This window comes from Rana temporaria, chromosome 6 (assembly GCF_905171775.1).
Source record: "Rana temporaria chromosome 6, aRanTem1.1, whole genome shotgun sequence".
In the NCBI taxonomy this organism is placed as follows: Eukaryota; Metazoa; Chordata; class Amphibia; order Anura; family Ranidae; genus Rana; species Rana temporaria.
The window spans coordinates 16,035,069-16,050,604 of record NC_053494.1 but is presented as its reverse complement, the minus strand read 5'-3'; the positions used below and the strand labels follow the sequence as shown (position 1 = coordinate 16,050,604).

General features: G+C 47.1%; 1 protein-coding gene across 1 annotated transcript in view; it reads left to right on the top strand.

The window, feature by feature from the left end:
- Positions 1–15,536, top strand: part of LOC120943177 (cytoplasmic phosphatidylinositol transfer protein 1-like) — a 91,267-nt gene that overhangs the window by 13,512 nt on the left and 62,219 nt on the right. Inside the window, exon 2 of the mRNA XM_040356321.1 lies at positions 13,768–13,853. Within this exon, the coding sequence (XP_040212255.1) occupies positions 13,806–13,853 (48 nt within the window). The 5' untranslated portion in view covers positions 13,768–13,805. The remainder of the gene's footprint in view (positions 1–13,767; positions 13,854–15,536) is intronic.

Sequence of the window (15,536 nt, the reverse complement as noted above, 5' to 3'; positions counted from 1 at the left end):
CCGCTGTGCCCATCAAATGCAGCCACTGTGCCCATTAAATGCAGCCACTGTGCCCATTAAATGCAGCCACTGTGCCATGCCATCAATTGTCACCACTGTGCCATGCCATCAATTGTCGCCACTGTGCCATCAATTGTCGCCACTGTGCCATGCCATCAAATGCAGCTCCTGTGCCATGCCATCAAACGCAGCCACTGTGCCATCATTTATCACCACTGTGCCCATCAATTGTCACCACTGTGCCATGCCATGCCATCGAACGCAGCCACTGTGCCATCAATTGTCGCCACTGTGCCCATCAATTTTTGCCACTGTGCCATCAATTGTCGCCACTGTGCCATCAATTGTCACCACTGTGCCATGCCATCAAATGTAGCTACTGTGCCATGCCATCAAACGCAGCCACTGTGCCATCATTTATCGCCACTGTGCCCATCAATTGTCACCACTGTGCCATCAATTAGTGTGTGCCATCACTTGTCGCCACTGTGCCATGCCATCAAATGCAGCCACTGTGCCCATCAATTGTCACCACTGTGCCATCAATTGTCGCCACTGTGCCATCAATTGTCACCACTGTGCCATGCCATCAAATGTAGCTACTGTGCCATCATTTATCACCACTGTGCCCATCAATTGTCACCACTGTGCCATGCCATGCCATCGAACGCAGCCACTGTGCCATCAATTGTCGCCACTGTGCCCATCAATTTTTGCCACTGTGCCATCAATTGTCGCCACTGTGCCATCAATTGTCACCACTGTGCCATGCCATCAAATGTAGCTACTGTGCCATGCCATCAAACGCAGCCACTGTGCCATCATTTATCGCCACTGTGCCCATCAATTGTCACCACTGTGCCATCAATTAGTGTGTGCCATCACTTGTCGCCACTGTGCCATGCCATCAAATGCAGCCACTGTGCCCATCAATTGTCACCACTGTGCCATCAATTGTCGCCACTGTGCCATCAATTGTCACCACTGTGCCATGCCATCAAATGTAGCTACTGTGCCATGCCATCAAACGCAGCCACTGTGCCATCATTTATCGCCACTGTGCCCATCAATTGTCACCACTGTGCCATCAATTAGTGTGTGCCATCACTTGTCGCCACTGTGCCATGCCATCAAATGCAGCCACTGTGCCCATCAATTGTCACCACTGTGCCATCAATTGTCGCCACTGTGCCATCACTTGTCGCCACTGTGCCATGCCATCAAATGTAGCTACTGTGCCATGCCATCAAACGCAGCCACTGTGCCATCATTTATCACCACTGTGCCCATCAATTGTCACCACTGTGCCATGTCATGCCATCAAATGTAGCTACTGTGCCATGCCATCAAACGCAGCCACTGTGCCATCATTTATCGCCACTGTGCCCATCAATTGTCGCCACTGTGCCCATCAATTGTCGCCACTGTGCCATGCCATCAAATGTAGCTACTGTGCCATGCCATCAAACGCAGCCACTGTGCCATCATTTATCGCCACTGTGCCCATCAATTGTCGCCACTGTGCCATGCCATCAAATGTAGCTACTGTGCCATGCCATCAATTGTCGCCACTGTGCCCATCAATTGTCACCACTGTGCCATGCCATCAAACGCAGCCACTGTGCCATCAATTGTCGCCACTGTGCCCATCAATTGTCATCACCACTGTGCCCATCAATTGTCACCACTGTGCCATGCCAAACGCAGCCACTGAGCCACTGCCATCAATTGTTACCAGTTTGCTTTTAAATGTCCTTATTTCTTCTGAGAAATCCTCACTTCCTGTTCTTCTGTCTGTAACTCCACACAGTAATGTGAGGCTTTTTCCCTGGTGTGGAGAAAGCCTCTTGAGGGGGGAGGGGGCGAGCAGGAGTGTCAGGACACTCTACTTTGCAGATAGAGAAAGGAGCTGTGTGTGTTAGTTGGCGTCCTGACACTCCTGCCTGCCCCCTCATGAGGCTTTCTCCACACCAGGGAGAAAGCCTCGCATTACTGTGTGGAGTTACAGACAGAAGAACAGGAAGTGAGGATTTCTCAGAAGAAATAAGGACATTTAAAAGCAAAATGGAAGGATGAGGTAAGTGAAGGAGGACTGCACTAAGGTAAAGGAAGCTATTTAGGGGGAACATTTTTTTTATTTTACAACCCCTTTAAAGTCATCTATTTCTGGAAATCCACCGAATGGAAGTCAGAGTAAGGATATGTCAGCATGTGAACTCTTGCGGCGCGGGGGTCTTACTCCGTCCTTGTGACGTCAATCATCGGGAGCGAGCCGATTGGTCCGTCATTGCTGGACGTTGTAATCTATATTCCTCATGTCTGCTCTATAAATAGAAACCTGATAATGTGACTCATCTACTACTTCCACGTAATTGATTTCTTTCTCTGGTATCATCCAAAAGGTTTATCTTTTCCCAAATGTTGTGTCATGTTTTCCAAGGACAAAAGAGCGCAAATAGCGGCGGCGCTCGCAGACTTTCCTTCATGGCCGCAGTCACTTCATTTTTTTGTCATCACTTTTAAATGATGTGTAAAGCCAATTACCAAAACCTCATTGAAGCTTTCACATGTGTGATTCCAAAAAGCGTTTTCAATCTTTTTAAATCTGATCCTTTTATTAAACGAATCCCTAGTGATCCTGCCATTGAGGTTCTGGTTCCGGCACTTCCTGTAATAGGGTGACCACGCTCTGTCCCTGTCACTTAACCACTTCCATACCGGGCACTTTCACCCCCTTCCTGCCCAGGCCAATTTTCACCTTTCAGCGCTGTCGCACTTTGAATGACAATTGCGCGGTAATGCGACACTGTACCCATATGAAACTTTATCATTTTTTTTTCACAAAAATAGAGCTTTCTTTTGGTGAGTATTTAATCACCACTAGTTATTTTTTTGCTAAACAAATAAAAAAAATATTTTTCATAGTTTGTTATAAAATTTTACAAACAGGTCATTTTTCTCCTTCACTGATGTGCACTGATGAGGCTGCACTGATGGGCAGTGATAGGTGGCACTGATAGGCATCACTAATGGGCACTGATCGGTGGCACTGGTGGACATTGATGAGGAGGCACCGATGAGGCTGCACTGATAGGCGGCACTGAGAGGTGGCATTGATAGGTAGCACTGATATGTGGCACTGATGGGCAGTGATAGGCTGAAGTAATGGGCACTGATAAGCTGCACTGATGGGCACTGATAGGGAGCACTGATAGGTGGCACTGGGTGGCATTGATAGGCAGCACCGAGAGGTGGCACTGATAGGCAGCACTAATTTGCACTTATAGGCAGCACTGATGGCCACTGGTAGGCAGCACTGATGGGCACTGGTAGGCAGCACTGATATGTGATACTGATGAGGAGGACCTAAAGGGCACTGAGAGGTGGCACTGATGGGCACTAATAGACAGCACTGCTTGCCACTGGTTGGCAGCACTGATATGTGACACTAATGAGGGGGCACTGATAGGTGGCACTGATGGACACTGGTTGGCGGCACTGATGGGCACTGATATGTGAAACTGAGCAGGCACTGATAGGTGGCACTGATAGGTGGCACTGATGAGCACTGTTTGGCAGCACAAGTGGACACTGTTGTCACCATCGGGAACCCACATTGGGGAAAGGCCTTACAGACATCATTGGAGTGCGTGAAGACAGGACGTTGCTGAAAACAAGCTGCACAGGATGAAAAAAGAATATACAGTATATAAAAAAATGAAATAGCGCCTCTCCTGGCTGCAGTAAATCAGACAATGCATATTGCTCTCTAGTCATCCAATACTGATCAATGACCATAATAGGAAGTAAAGAGGAGCCCTGGGCCCGGGTACACACTTTATTGATTGAGTATTTTCAGTATTTTTCCCCAGCTGTCCTTGTGAGTCATAAAATGTCACATAAACTACTTTCTGCTTCCCATAAGCCTTGTATTTGAAGAAGAGGTGTCACAGGAAAGAACCATTTGCATCTCGATTGAGCGGTTCTGAAAAAGCTTTATTGTGCGCATGTCCATTCCACTCTCATGGGGTCACCGGTGTCCCCCTAATGTGCACAGACTGAAAATAAAGGTCACCAGAGGCTGCCTAGAATCTCTGTTTCACACCCTCATCCCCTCACAATGTAATAGGCGACTCTGATAAGGAGACCCTGATGTAAGGGAAGACTCAGATGGGGACCCTGATGTAAGGGGAACTCTGATGGGGACCCTGATGTAAGAGGAGACTCAGATGGGAACCCTGATGTAGGGGGAGACTCAGATGGGGACCCTGGTGTAAGGGAAGACTCAGATGGAGACCCTGATGTAAGGGGAGACTCAGATGGGGACCCTGATGTAAGGGAAGACTCAGATGGAGACCCTGAAGTAAGGGGAGACTCAGATGGGAACCCTGATGTAAGGGAAGACTCAGATGGAGACCCTGATGTAAGGGGAGACTCAGATGGGAACCCTGATGTAAGGGAAGACTCAGATGGAGACCCTGATGTAAGGGAAGACTCAGATGGGGACCCTGATGTAAGGGGAACTCTGATGGGGACCCTGATGTAAGAGGAGACTCAGATGGGAACCCTGATGTAGGGGGAGACTCAGATGGGGACCCTGGTGTAAGGGAAGACTCAGATGGAGACCCTGATGTAAGGGGAGACTCAGATGGGGACCCTGATGTAAGGGAAGACTCAGATGGAGACCCTGAAGTAAGGGGAGACTCAGATGGGAACCCTGATGTAAGGGAAGACTCAGATGGAGACCCTGATGTAAGGGAAGACTCAGATGGGGACCCTGAAGTAAGGGAAGACTCAGATGGGGACCCTGATGTAAGGGGAGACTCAGATGGGGACCCTGAAGTAAGGGAAGACTCAGATGGGGACCCTGATGTAAGAGGAGACTCAGATGGGAACCCTGATGTAAGGGGAGACTCAGATGGGGACCCTGATGTAAGGGGAGACTCAGATGGGGACCCTGATGTAAGGGGAGACTCAGATGGGGACCCTGATGTAAGGGAAGACTCAGATGGGGACCCTGATGTAAGGGAAGACTCAGATGGGGACCCTGATGTAAGAGGAGACTCAGATGGGGACCCTGATGTAAGGGGAGACTCAGATGGGGACCCTGATGTAAGGGGAGACTCAGATGGGGACCCTGATGTAAGGGGAGACCCAGATGAGGACCCTAATGTAAGAGGAGACTCAGATGGGGACCCTGACGTAGGGGAGACTCAGATGCATAGAGGACTCTGATTGCTAAAATAAAAAATGTCAGGTATTTGTAAAATATACAGTGTGGCCCTCTTACTGATACGTTTGGAGACCCCTGCCCTGGGATCTGACAGGCGACTAATCTAACTGGAATCAGAGCTTCCTTGAGAAGCCAGCCTTAGATTTCGGCAATAAGATTGTACTTTCCCTTTAAAGCATTCCGTGACCTGCCACAGAATCCGGGGAATAAGAAATCTGTTATTTTTGTCTGTCTCATAAATAGATGCATCTTGTCTAGAGGTTGTCAGGGATGCGGCGTAAGGGATATTTCTAGATACCAGTCGGTATAGCAACGAGCCTCTCGTGCACTCACGTTTTTTTTTTTTTTTTTTTTTCTTTAACAGATGTTTGTATGTTGATTTCATTTCTAATAAAACATTTTTCTAAAGTGGACCTGTCTTTTTCAGAGATATTTCAGTCACTGTTCAGTATGCGGGCAAGAAAGCTCCTACAAAAATATTCCTTAAACAGAGACAACCTCAAAACTATAGCTGAACTTTTTTTTTTTTCATTTTGGATACAGTGTTATAACTTCTGCCAGTTCTTTCATTGCCATCTTTTTCCTATGGAAGAGATTTTCCATTCACTTCCTGTTTTGGGGACACCACAGGAACTGAGAAGAAATGTCTCCAAAGTTAAGGAAATGGCCTCTAATGCCGCGTAAACACGATCGGATTTTCTGTCAGAAAAACCTTGGATGTTTTTTTTCGACAGAATTCCGCTCAAGCTTGGATTGCATACACACAGTCACACAAAAGTTCTCTGAACTTTTGTCAAGAACGCGGTGACTAACAACACTACGATGAGCCGAGAAAATGAAGTTCAATGCTTCTAAACATGCGTCCAATTGTTTCCCAGCACGCGTCGGAATTTTGCGCGTCGGAATTGCTACAGACGATTGGAATTTCCAACTGGAATTTTTTCCGTCTGAAAATTTGAGAACCTGCTCTCAAATTTTTGTTGGCAGAAATTTCCGACAGTAAAAGTCAGATGTAGCCTACACACGGTCGGAGTTTCCGACCAAAAGCTCACATCGGACTTTTCTTGTCGGAAATTCCGACCGTGTGTACGCCGTTTTTCAGCATGTCCAAAAAACAAAGGCCCAGATTCAGGTACATTTGCGCGATATTTGCGGGGGAGCAGGGCAACGATTTTGCCCTGCGCCCCCGCAAATATTTTGCGTTGCCCTCGATTCACAGAGCAGTAGCTCCGTAAATTGCGAGGGCGCGCCGGCAAAATTGCCCGGCGTAAGCGCGCGCAATATAAATGATCCCGCCGGGGGCGGGAATCATTTAAATTAGGCACGCTCCCGCGCCGAGCGTACAGCGCATGCTCCGTCGGGAAACTTTCCCGACGTGCATTGCGGCAAATGACGTCGCAAGGACGTCATTTGCTTCAAAGTGAACGTGAATGGCGTCCAGCACTTACGCAAACGACGGGAGCGGCGGCTATACTTTAGCATTGGCTGCCCCTACTATTAAAAGGGGCAGCCTTGCGCTAAAGTTGCCGTACGGAAACTCCGTACCTGGCTTGCGCAGGGCCCGCGCAAGTTTGTGAATCAGTGGTAGTATGCAATTTGCATACTACACGCTGATCACAATGGCAGCGCCCCCTAGCGGCCCACGCAAGAATGCAGCCTAAAATCTGCGTGGCATAAGAGCCTTATGCCGCGCAGATTTTAGGCTGCAGTCGGTGTAACGAGGTTCCTGAATCAGGAGCATTCGTTACACCGGAGCAAGTAAGCAATTGCGCCGGGCGCAATTGCTTCTTGAATCTGGGCCAAAGTTGCCCACACACCATCGTTTTTAAAAAATGATGAAAAAAGCGCGGTGACGTACAACACGTACACCGGCACTCTAAAGGGGAAGTTCTATTCGCCTTTGGGCTGCTTTAGCTGATTCCGTGTTAGTAAAAGACGATACGTGCTTTTCTGTCTGTTACAGCGTGATGAATGTGCTTACTCCATTATGAATGGTAGTTTTACCAGAACGAGCGCTCCCGTCTCATAACTTGCTTCTGGGCATGCGCGGGTTTAAAACGTTGTTTTAGCCCACACGCGATCATTTTTTACAACCCGAAAAACGACATTTTTTAAAACGACGTTAAAAAATGCAGCATGTTCAAAAAAAAAATGTTGCCGTTTTTCAGAAGACGAAAAACGATGTGAAGCCCACACACGATCATTTTAAATTATGTTACACCCTAGCAACCAGTTCCAGAAATGTAGTTATTAGTAAGTAGAGGTTGGTTGTGTCCTCTATTTCATTCCGGGACATTGTATTGTCCCGGAATGAAGGTGCCCGGGACCCAGGACAGACATGTCAATTGCGGGACAGTCCCGGGCATTCCGGGACAAGTGGGCACCCTACTCTCCGCTCTTTGATGTGTATACAGTATACTGTCATGTCCTGGTGTCACCGTGTTCAGCATCCCCCTGTATGCTCCCCGGCTCCGCATAGTGCCGTAGTGACCGTTGGGCATATTGAAGATGGGTATTCCTAAAAAAAACTTTTTTTGAGACTCACCTTTACATTCTCATGCCTTGGCCTCCTTTTAGAGCTGCAAAAAAAGTCAATAGTGGAAAATGTTGTGATCAGTAGTGTTGCTCACGAATATTCGTATTGCGAATATTCGGCTCGAATATGGCATATTCGAGTATTCGCGATATATTTCGAATTTCGCGGTGAATATTCGCTATTCCGAATATTCAAATTTTTTCAATTTTATTTTTAGAACAGATCACATCCTAGAGATCTCCATCGACGTCTAAAAGCATTGCTGGTATGATTAGAGACCTTGGGCCGAGTAGCTGAAGCGTTCATTTTATCTTGCCGAAAAATCGCAATGCGATTATTCGGCATTCGGAATATCGCGCGATTATTTTCTCCGCCCTTCTTTTGCATCACAGCCAATCAGAGTTCTCCTACCACAGTTGTCGAAATTCCGCAATAAATATCGCATTCGCATTTTGCAAAATTTCGATAAAATATCACGAATATTCTGAGCCAATCAGAGGGCTCCTACCGCAGTTGTCGAAATTCCGCAATAAATATCGCATTCGCATTTTGCGAAATTTCGATAAAATATCACGAATATTCTGAGCCAATCAGAGGGCTCCTACCGCAGTTGTCGAAATTCCGCAATAAATATCGCATTCGCATTTTGCGAAATTTCAATAAAATATCACGAATATTCTGAGCCAATCAGAGTGCTCCTACCGCAGTTGTCGAAATTTCGCAATTATGTTCGCATTCGCAATAGCGAAATTTCGCAATCATTTCATTTCGATAAAATATCACGAATATTCGAATTTAGCGAATATATCTCGAATATTCGACTATATATTCGAGATATATCGCGAAATCGAATATGGCTTATTCTGCTCAACACTAGTGATCAGGTCTGAACTGGGAGCCAACATCATATAATGCCCATCAAGTGTCATTGACCCACTCTGATTGATGTACAAAGTGTGATGTTTTTCCATTCAGGAGCCACCAGCCCATCATATCTAATCCCTACTGGCCAGGGAACCTATTCCTTAGCCCAGTCCTCCCCTGAGCAAATGGAAATCCCTTCATTCAGTTTAACTTTCCATTGAAATCTGAAGAGAATCAAATGGAAAATCCACGGTCTTCAATGAACCGATGGGCAGTCAAATTGAAGAAACCTCAAAACGAACCCAATGGAAAGTCTAATAGCTTCCAGATTGCTTTTAATGCATTAAAACTCTCTAAATCCATAGTCTCGTTGGAAGTTTGATCAAATCAAGATAATTAATAGTAGCTGTCTTCATTCTTTTAACCACTTGCTTACTGGGCACATATACCCCCCTCCTGCCCAGGTGAAATTTCAGCTTTCGGCACTGCATCGCTATAACTAACAATTGCGCGGTCGTGCGACGTGGCTCCCAAACAAAATTGACGTCCTTTTTTCCCCACAAGTAGAGCTTTCTTTTGGTGGTATTTGATCGCCTGTGCGGTTTTTATTTTTTGCGCTATAAACAAAAAAGTGAGACAATTTTGAAAAAAATACAATATTTTTTACTTCTTGCTATAATAAATATCCCAATTTAAAAAAAAAAAAACATTTTTTTTTCTCAGTTTAGGCCGATACGTATTCTTCTACATATTTTTGGTAAAAAAAAAAAAAAATCGCAATAAGCGACTGGTTTGCGCAAAAGTTATAGCGCTTACAAAATAGGGGACAGAATTATTTTTTTTTTATTATTTTTTTTTTATAGAAATGGCGGCGATCTGCGATTTTTAATGGGACTGCGACGTTATGGCGGACACATCGGACACATTTTTGGCGCCATTCACATTTATACTGCGATCAGTGCTATAAATATGCACTAATTACAGTATAAATGTGACTGGCATTGAAGGGGTTAACACTAGGGGGTGAGGAAGGGGTTAAATGTATTCCCTGCATTGTGTTCTAACTGTGGGGGAGGGGGGGTGACTGGGGGGGTGACCGATCTGTGTCTCTATGTACAAGAGACACAGATCGGTCTCCTCTCCAGAGACAGCACCGCTGTCTCTGTGTAAAACGGCAATGAGAGATGATCTCATATGTTTACATATGAGATCCTCTCTCATTGGCCGCACAGATCGCCTCGCGAACGGCCACTCTGATTGGCCGTTCGCGGCGATCTGTAATTGGCTGTGTCCGAGGGACACGGCCAACACAGATTTTCCCCGCAGCGCGCTCTGGAGCGCGCGCGGGGACCGCCCTAAGGGGCGGCCGTCAATTGACGGCAGTTTGGAAATTGGGATCCGCACTGTAGCCGTCAATTGACGGCAGGCGGATCCCAAGTGGTTAATTACTTTTAATCCTGCTAGCGATCCATAGCTGGCTAAAAGAATTGTTACTACCTGAAAATTGACATTAGACTCTGGTTCAGAGAAAGCTAATTACTAAGCTAATACTGGGATCTGACTTCCAGTTAGAGGGGGTTATGTTCGTTCTTCGTGGCCCCACTGTATGTAGGAATAGAGCCACCCTCTCATGCTCTTGAGTTAAACGATGGACTTGGGACTAGGGCAGTGGTCTGTGAATTGTGGCCCATGGACAAGCTTTGGCTCTTAAAGGGTCACTAAAGGATTTTTTTTTTTAGCTAAGTAGCTTCCTTTACCTTACTGCAGTCCTGGTTTCATGTCCTCATTGTCCGTTTTTGCTCTGATGTTGCTGTAATCCTTCTCTGTTCTGAACACATCCTGGTTGTCTGTTTCCTGATGAAAAAAGTCATGGGAGCTTTCTCTCTGTGGTCACTAATCAAGGAGGTGTGATTACTGTGTGTCTAAAACCCCTCAGCACCAATCAGTTTCGTTTTACAAACCATCACTGCCCTGTATTGGCTCTGAGTCTCTGTACATCACAGAAGCAGGAAACAGCATGCAAAAACGAAACTGAAACTGTAGGTACATTATATGATTGATTTTTATCTATTTTTAATCATTTTTAAAAGGAATCAGTTAACTATTATGTCTCTATACCCTGTAAACAGTCATTTCATCAAAAAAATGTTTTTCCTTTACAACTCCTTTTACTTACCTGTAGAGATACTCCTCTTACTGTTACGAGACACTATTCCTCCCACTGACACCAACAGCAAGGCTCCATTCCTTTTGCTGACACCAAGTGTGGGGCAATATTAAGCCCATTGACACCAACCATGGGGCAATATTCCTCCCATTGACCCCAACCATGGGCCATTATTCCTCCTATTGAAACCAACCATGAACCATTATTTCTTCTATTAAAGCCCACCATGGGGCATTATTCCTCCCATTGCCACCAACCATGTGGCATTATTCCTCCCATTGCCACCAACCATGGGGCATTATTCCTCTCATTGCCACCAACCATAGGCCATTATTCCTCCCATTGCCACCAACCATAGGCCATTATTCCTCCCATTGCCACCAACCATGGGGCATTATTCCTCCTATTGACACCAACCATGGGGCATTATTCCTCCCATTGCCACCAACCATGGGGCATTATTCCTCTCATTGCCACCAACCATAGGCCATTATTCCTCCCATTGCCACCAACCATGGGGCATTATTCCTCCTATTGACACCAACCATGGGGCATTATTCCTCCCATTGCCACCAACCATGGGGCATTATTCCTCCTATTGACACCAACCATGGGCCATTATTCCTCTCATTGGCACCAACCATGGGCCATTATTCCTCCCATTGACACCAACCATGGGACATTATTCCTCTCATTGGCACCAACCATGGGCCATTATTCCTCCCATTGACACCAACCATGGGACATTATTCCTCCTATTGACACCAACCATGGGGCATTATTCCTCTCATTGCCACCAACCATGGGACATTATTCCTCCTATTGACACCAACCATGGGCCATCATTCCTCCTATTGAAACCAACCATGGACCATTATTTCTTCTATTAAAGCCCACCATGGGGCATTATTCCTCCCATTGCCACCAACCATGTGGCATTATTCCTCTCATTGCCACCAACCATGGGGCATTATTCCTCCTATTGACACCAACCATGGGGCATTATTCCTCCCATTGCCACCAACCATAGGCCATTATTCCTCCCATTGCCACCAACCATGGGGCATTATTCCTCTCATTGGTACCAACCATGGGCCATTATTCCTCCCATTGACACCAACCAAGGGCCATTATTCCTCCCATTGCCACCAACCATGGGACATTATTCCTCCTATTGACACCAACCATGGGGCATTATTCCTCTCATTGCCACCAACCATGGGCCATTATTCCTCCCATTGCCACCAACCATGGGCATTATTCCTCCCATTGCCACCAACCATGGGGCATTATCCCTCCCATTGACACCAACCATGGGGCATTATCCCTCCCATTGTGACCAACCATGGGACATTATTCCTCCCATTGGGGCATTTTCTCTCCCATTGGAACCAACCATGGGCCATTATTCCTCGTATTGACACCAACCATGGGGCATTATCCCTTCCATTGACACCAACCATGGGACATTATCCCTTCCATTGACACCAACCATGGGGCATTATTCCTCCCATTGACACCAACAATTGGCCATTTTTCCTCCCACTAAAAAAGATGATGAGGAACTATTCCTCCTCCTACTGACTGCAGGAACTATGTACCTTTATTTTTAATTATCACTGACCACTAAGCATGAGGCATTGTTTATTCCCACTGACAGTGGGGCATTACTCCCACTGGCCACAATCCAACCCTCCCCCTAAAATCTGAAGGACAGTAAACTGGCCCTTTGCTTAGAAAGTTTGAAGACTCCTTGACTATGGAATTTGTATTGTGCATAGAGAATTGCATGTGACCGCAACTAACCAGCACTGCTCATTCCAAACAAAAAGAACTAAAGGTGGAAAAGGAGAAGTTTGGGAGCTCATGGAGGGCATTACAAGGAGGCAGAAGAACACACAGTCAGAAACAATTGCACGAAAAATAGGTTACTGTAACTAAAGGCAAAACTTTTGTTTTGTTTTGGACAGAGTGGAAAGGGAGAGATAACCCCTTAATTGCTATTAGTGCCCCCGTTGGGGAGATTCGCCCTCTCTATATATCCGTTACCATCAAAGGTGAAAGTAAAGGAAAACCCCAAATTTTGGGTTGACATCAGAACAGTAACAGAGGTAAATCTTCCAATGGGGCAGAAGCGGCTCTAGGCTTTGTGAGGCCTTAGGCAAAACTTCACATGGGGCCCCACTCACACTCATAATGGAAAAAATAATTTAAGGACAAGAGCCTCTTCCCCACAACCCTGGCCGGTGGTTATGGGGGTCTGCGGGCAGGGGGCTTATCGGAATCTGGAAGCCCCCCTTTAACAAGGCGGCCTTCAGATCCTGCTCTTTAATAACTAAGGGGCGGGGGTCACCCGGTGATGTCACCTAGTGAAGCCGCCCCTTGTGACGACATTGACTGAGGGCATGCTGGGTCATTGACGTCACAAGGGGTGGTGTCAACGATATTCACTGGTTGTTAGGGACGCTGGGGGGCCCTTCTCCTGAGTCAGGGATCATAACGCTGCCTGAGCACAGCAGCGTTAAGGTCCCCTGTTTCTCAAAACTGGGGCAATGCATTGGGCAAGTTAGGTGGCCGCGAGGCCCCTGTGAGTGTGAGGCCTTAGGCGATCGCCTAATTTGCCTAATTAAAGAGCCGCCTCTGCAATGGGGACACTAGTACTGGTGACCCTGGTGTAACTCCACGATTCTCTCACTTTAGGGGGGATTTCCTCTCACTTCCTGTTTTGGCTTTGGGACAGGACGTGAATGGGAAATCTACCCAATAGGTCACAGATGGCAAAAAAACTGACAGGGGTTATACTATATCCAAAATGAAAAATAAAGTTTAAGTAGTGGATGTGTATGGATTATTTTTGGACAATAAAGCTTGTTTCGTGTCATTTTAAGGACAACATACCATTTTGTGACCTGTATATTAAATAAGCCCCCTCATCACTTTGTCATTGGTATTTCTGTTCTCTTCTAGACTTCCCCCAATCGGTCCATTTCGGTCAATAAATCAGCATGCTGGTGAAGGAATACCGGATCTGCATGCCCCTCACCACAGACGAGGTAAGTCACGGATTTATGGTACATGAAAATATTAGGATTAAAGTGGTTCTTATTCATTAAGGAAGAAAACAATGGGCAATAACCCAAAACATGTAACTCTGGGGGGGGGACCCAGCGAGTCACTGGGGTCCCCTTTTACCTCCGGATGAGGTTCTGTGTAGCCTGCAACTTTAACCAGGTGGGCCACGCCGGCGGGGTCCATGGATGTGCGCACCCTGAAGGTGGATGCCGCACCTGGAACGGGGACCCCGCAAAGATTTTAGAACACATGACACCTGTCACAGATATATTCTCCCCCAGCGAGGGAAAACTCCTCTAATTGGCTGCTGGGGAAAAACTTGCTCTGCCAGAACCCCTCTGGCGCCAACTGCAGGCCAGGGATGGTATCACATCCCTGGAGTACAGACTGACCTAGTGGACATTTCTGGAATGACAGAGGTTCTAATTTAGATAAATTGTGAATGAGACCAAAGTAACTCTCCCATTCCCCACTAACGTTAGCGTAGTGCCCATACTAAAAGTAAGGGGGCGCTACAACAGGGAACACTCCACTCATGGGGTTGCGCCTTAACCAAAGAACCCTCTAGAGACGTGGTGGTGCCTGAACCAGAAAACACATTGTAGAGGGGGCAGTGCTTGAATCCGGGAACACACTAGGGAAGGGGTGGTGGCTAAGCCAGGTGACACTCTACAGAGGGGGTAGTGCTTGTACCAGGGAACGCTCCAGAAATAGGCTGGTGCTTGAACCAGGGAACACTCTGGAGTAGGAGCAGTGACTAAACCAGAGATCACTCTAGGAACGTGGTGGTGCTTGAACCGGGGAACACTGTAGAAAAGGGTGGTGCTTGAACCAGGGAGCATGCTAGAGAGGGGGTATTGCTTTAACCAGGAGGACACTGTACAGAGGGGGTTGTGCCTGACTCAGGAAACCCTCAGGGGCCTGTACCAGGAAACACTTTACGAGGGGGTGGTGCCTGAAGGAGGGAGCACTTTAGAAAGGGGGTGGTGCCTGAAGGAGAGAGCCCTCTAGAAAGGGGGGCAGTGCCTAAACCAGGGAACTTTCTACAGAAGTGGTGGTGCCTAGACCAGGGTACACTCTACAGGGGGGACAGTGCCTGAACCATTGAACACTCTAGAGAAGTGGCAGTAAATAAACCAGGATGCACTCTACAGAGGGGGCAGTGCATGAATCAGGGAGCACTCTACAGAGGGGGCAGTGCCCGAACCATGGAACAATCCAGAGCAGGGATGGTGCCCAAACCAGGGTACATTCTACAGAGGGAGCAGTGCTTGGTCCAGGGCACAGTTCCTAGACCAAGGATCACTCTAGAGAAAGGGTGGTGCCTAAACCAGGGAGCATTCTACAGAGGGGGCAGTGCCTGAACCATGGAACAATCCAGAGCAGGGATGGTGCCCAAACCAGGGTACATTCTACAGAGGGAGCAGTGCTTGGTCCAGGGCACAGTTCCTAGACCAAGGATCACTCTAGAGAAAGGGTGGTGCCTAAACCAGGGAGCATTCTACAGAGGGGGCCTCACTTGGACCAGAGAACATGCTAGAGAAGGGTGGTGCATGAACCAGGAAACACTCTAGAGAGGAGCTGGTACCTGAAGCAAGGAACACTCTAGAGAGGGGGTGGTGCCTACACTGGGGGGGGGGGCACTCTAGAGAAGGGGTGGTGTT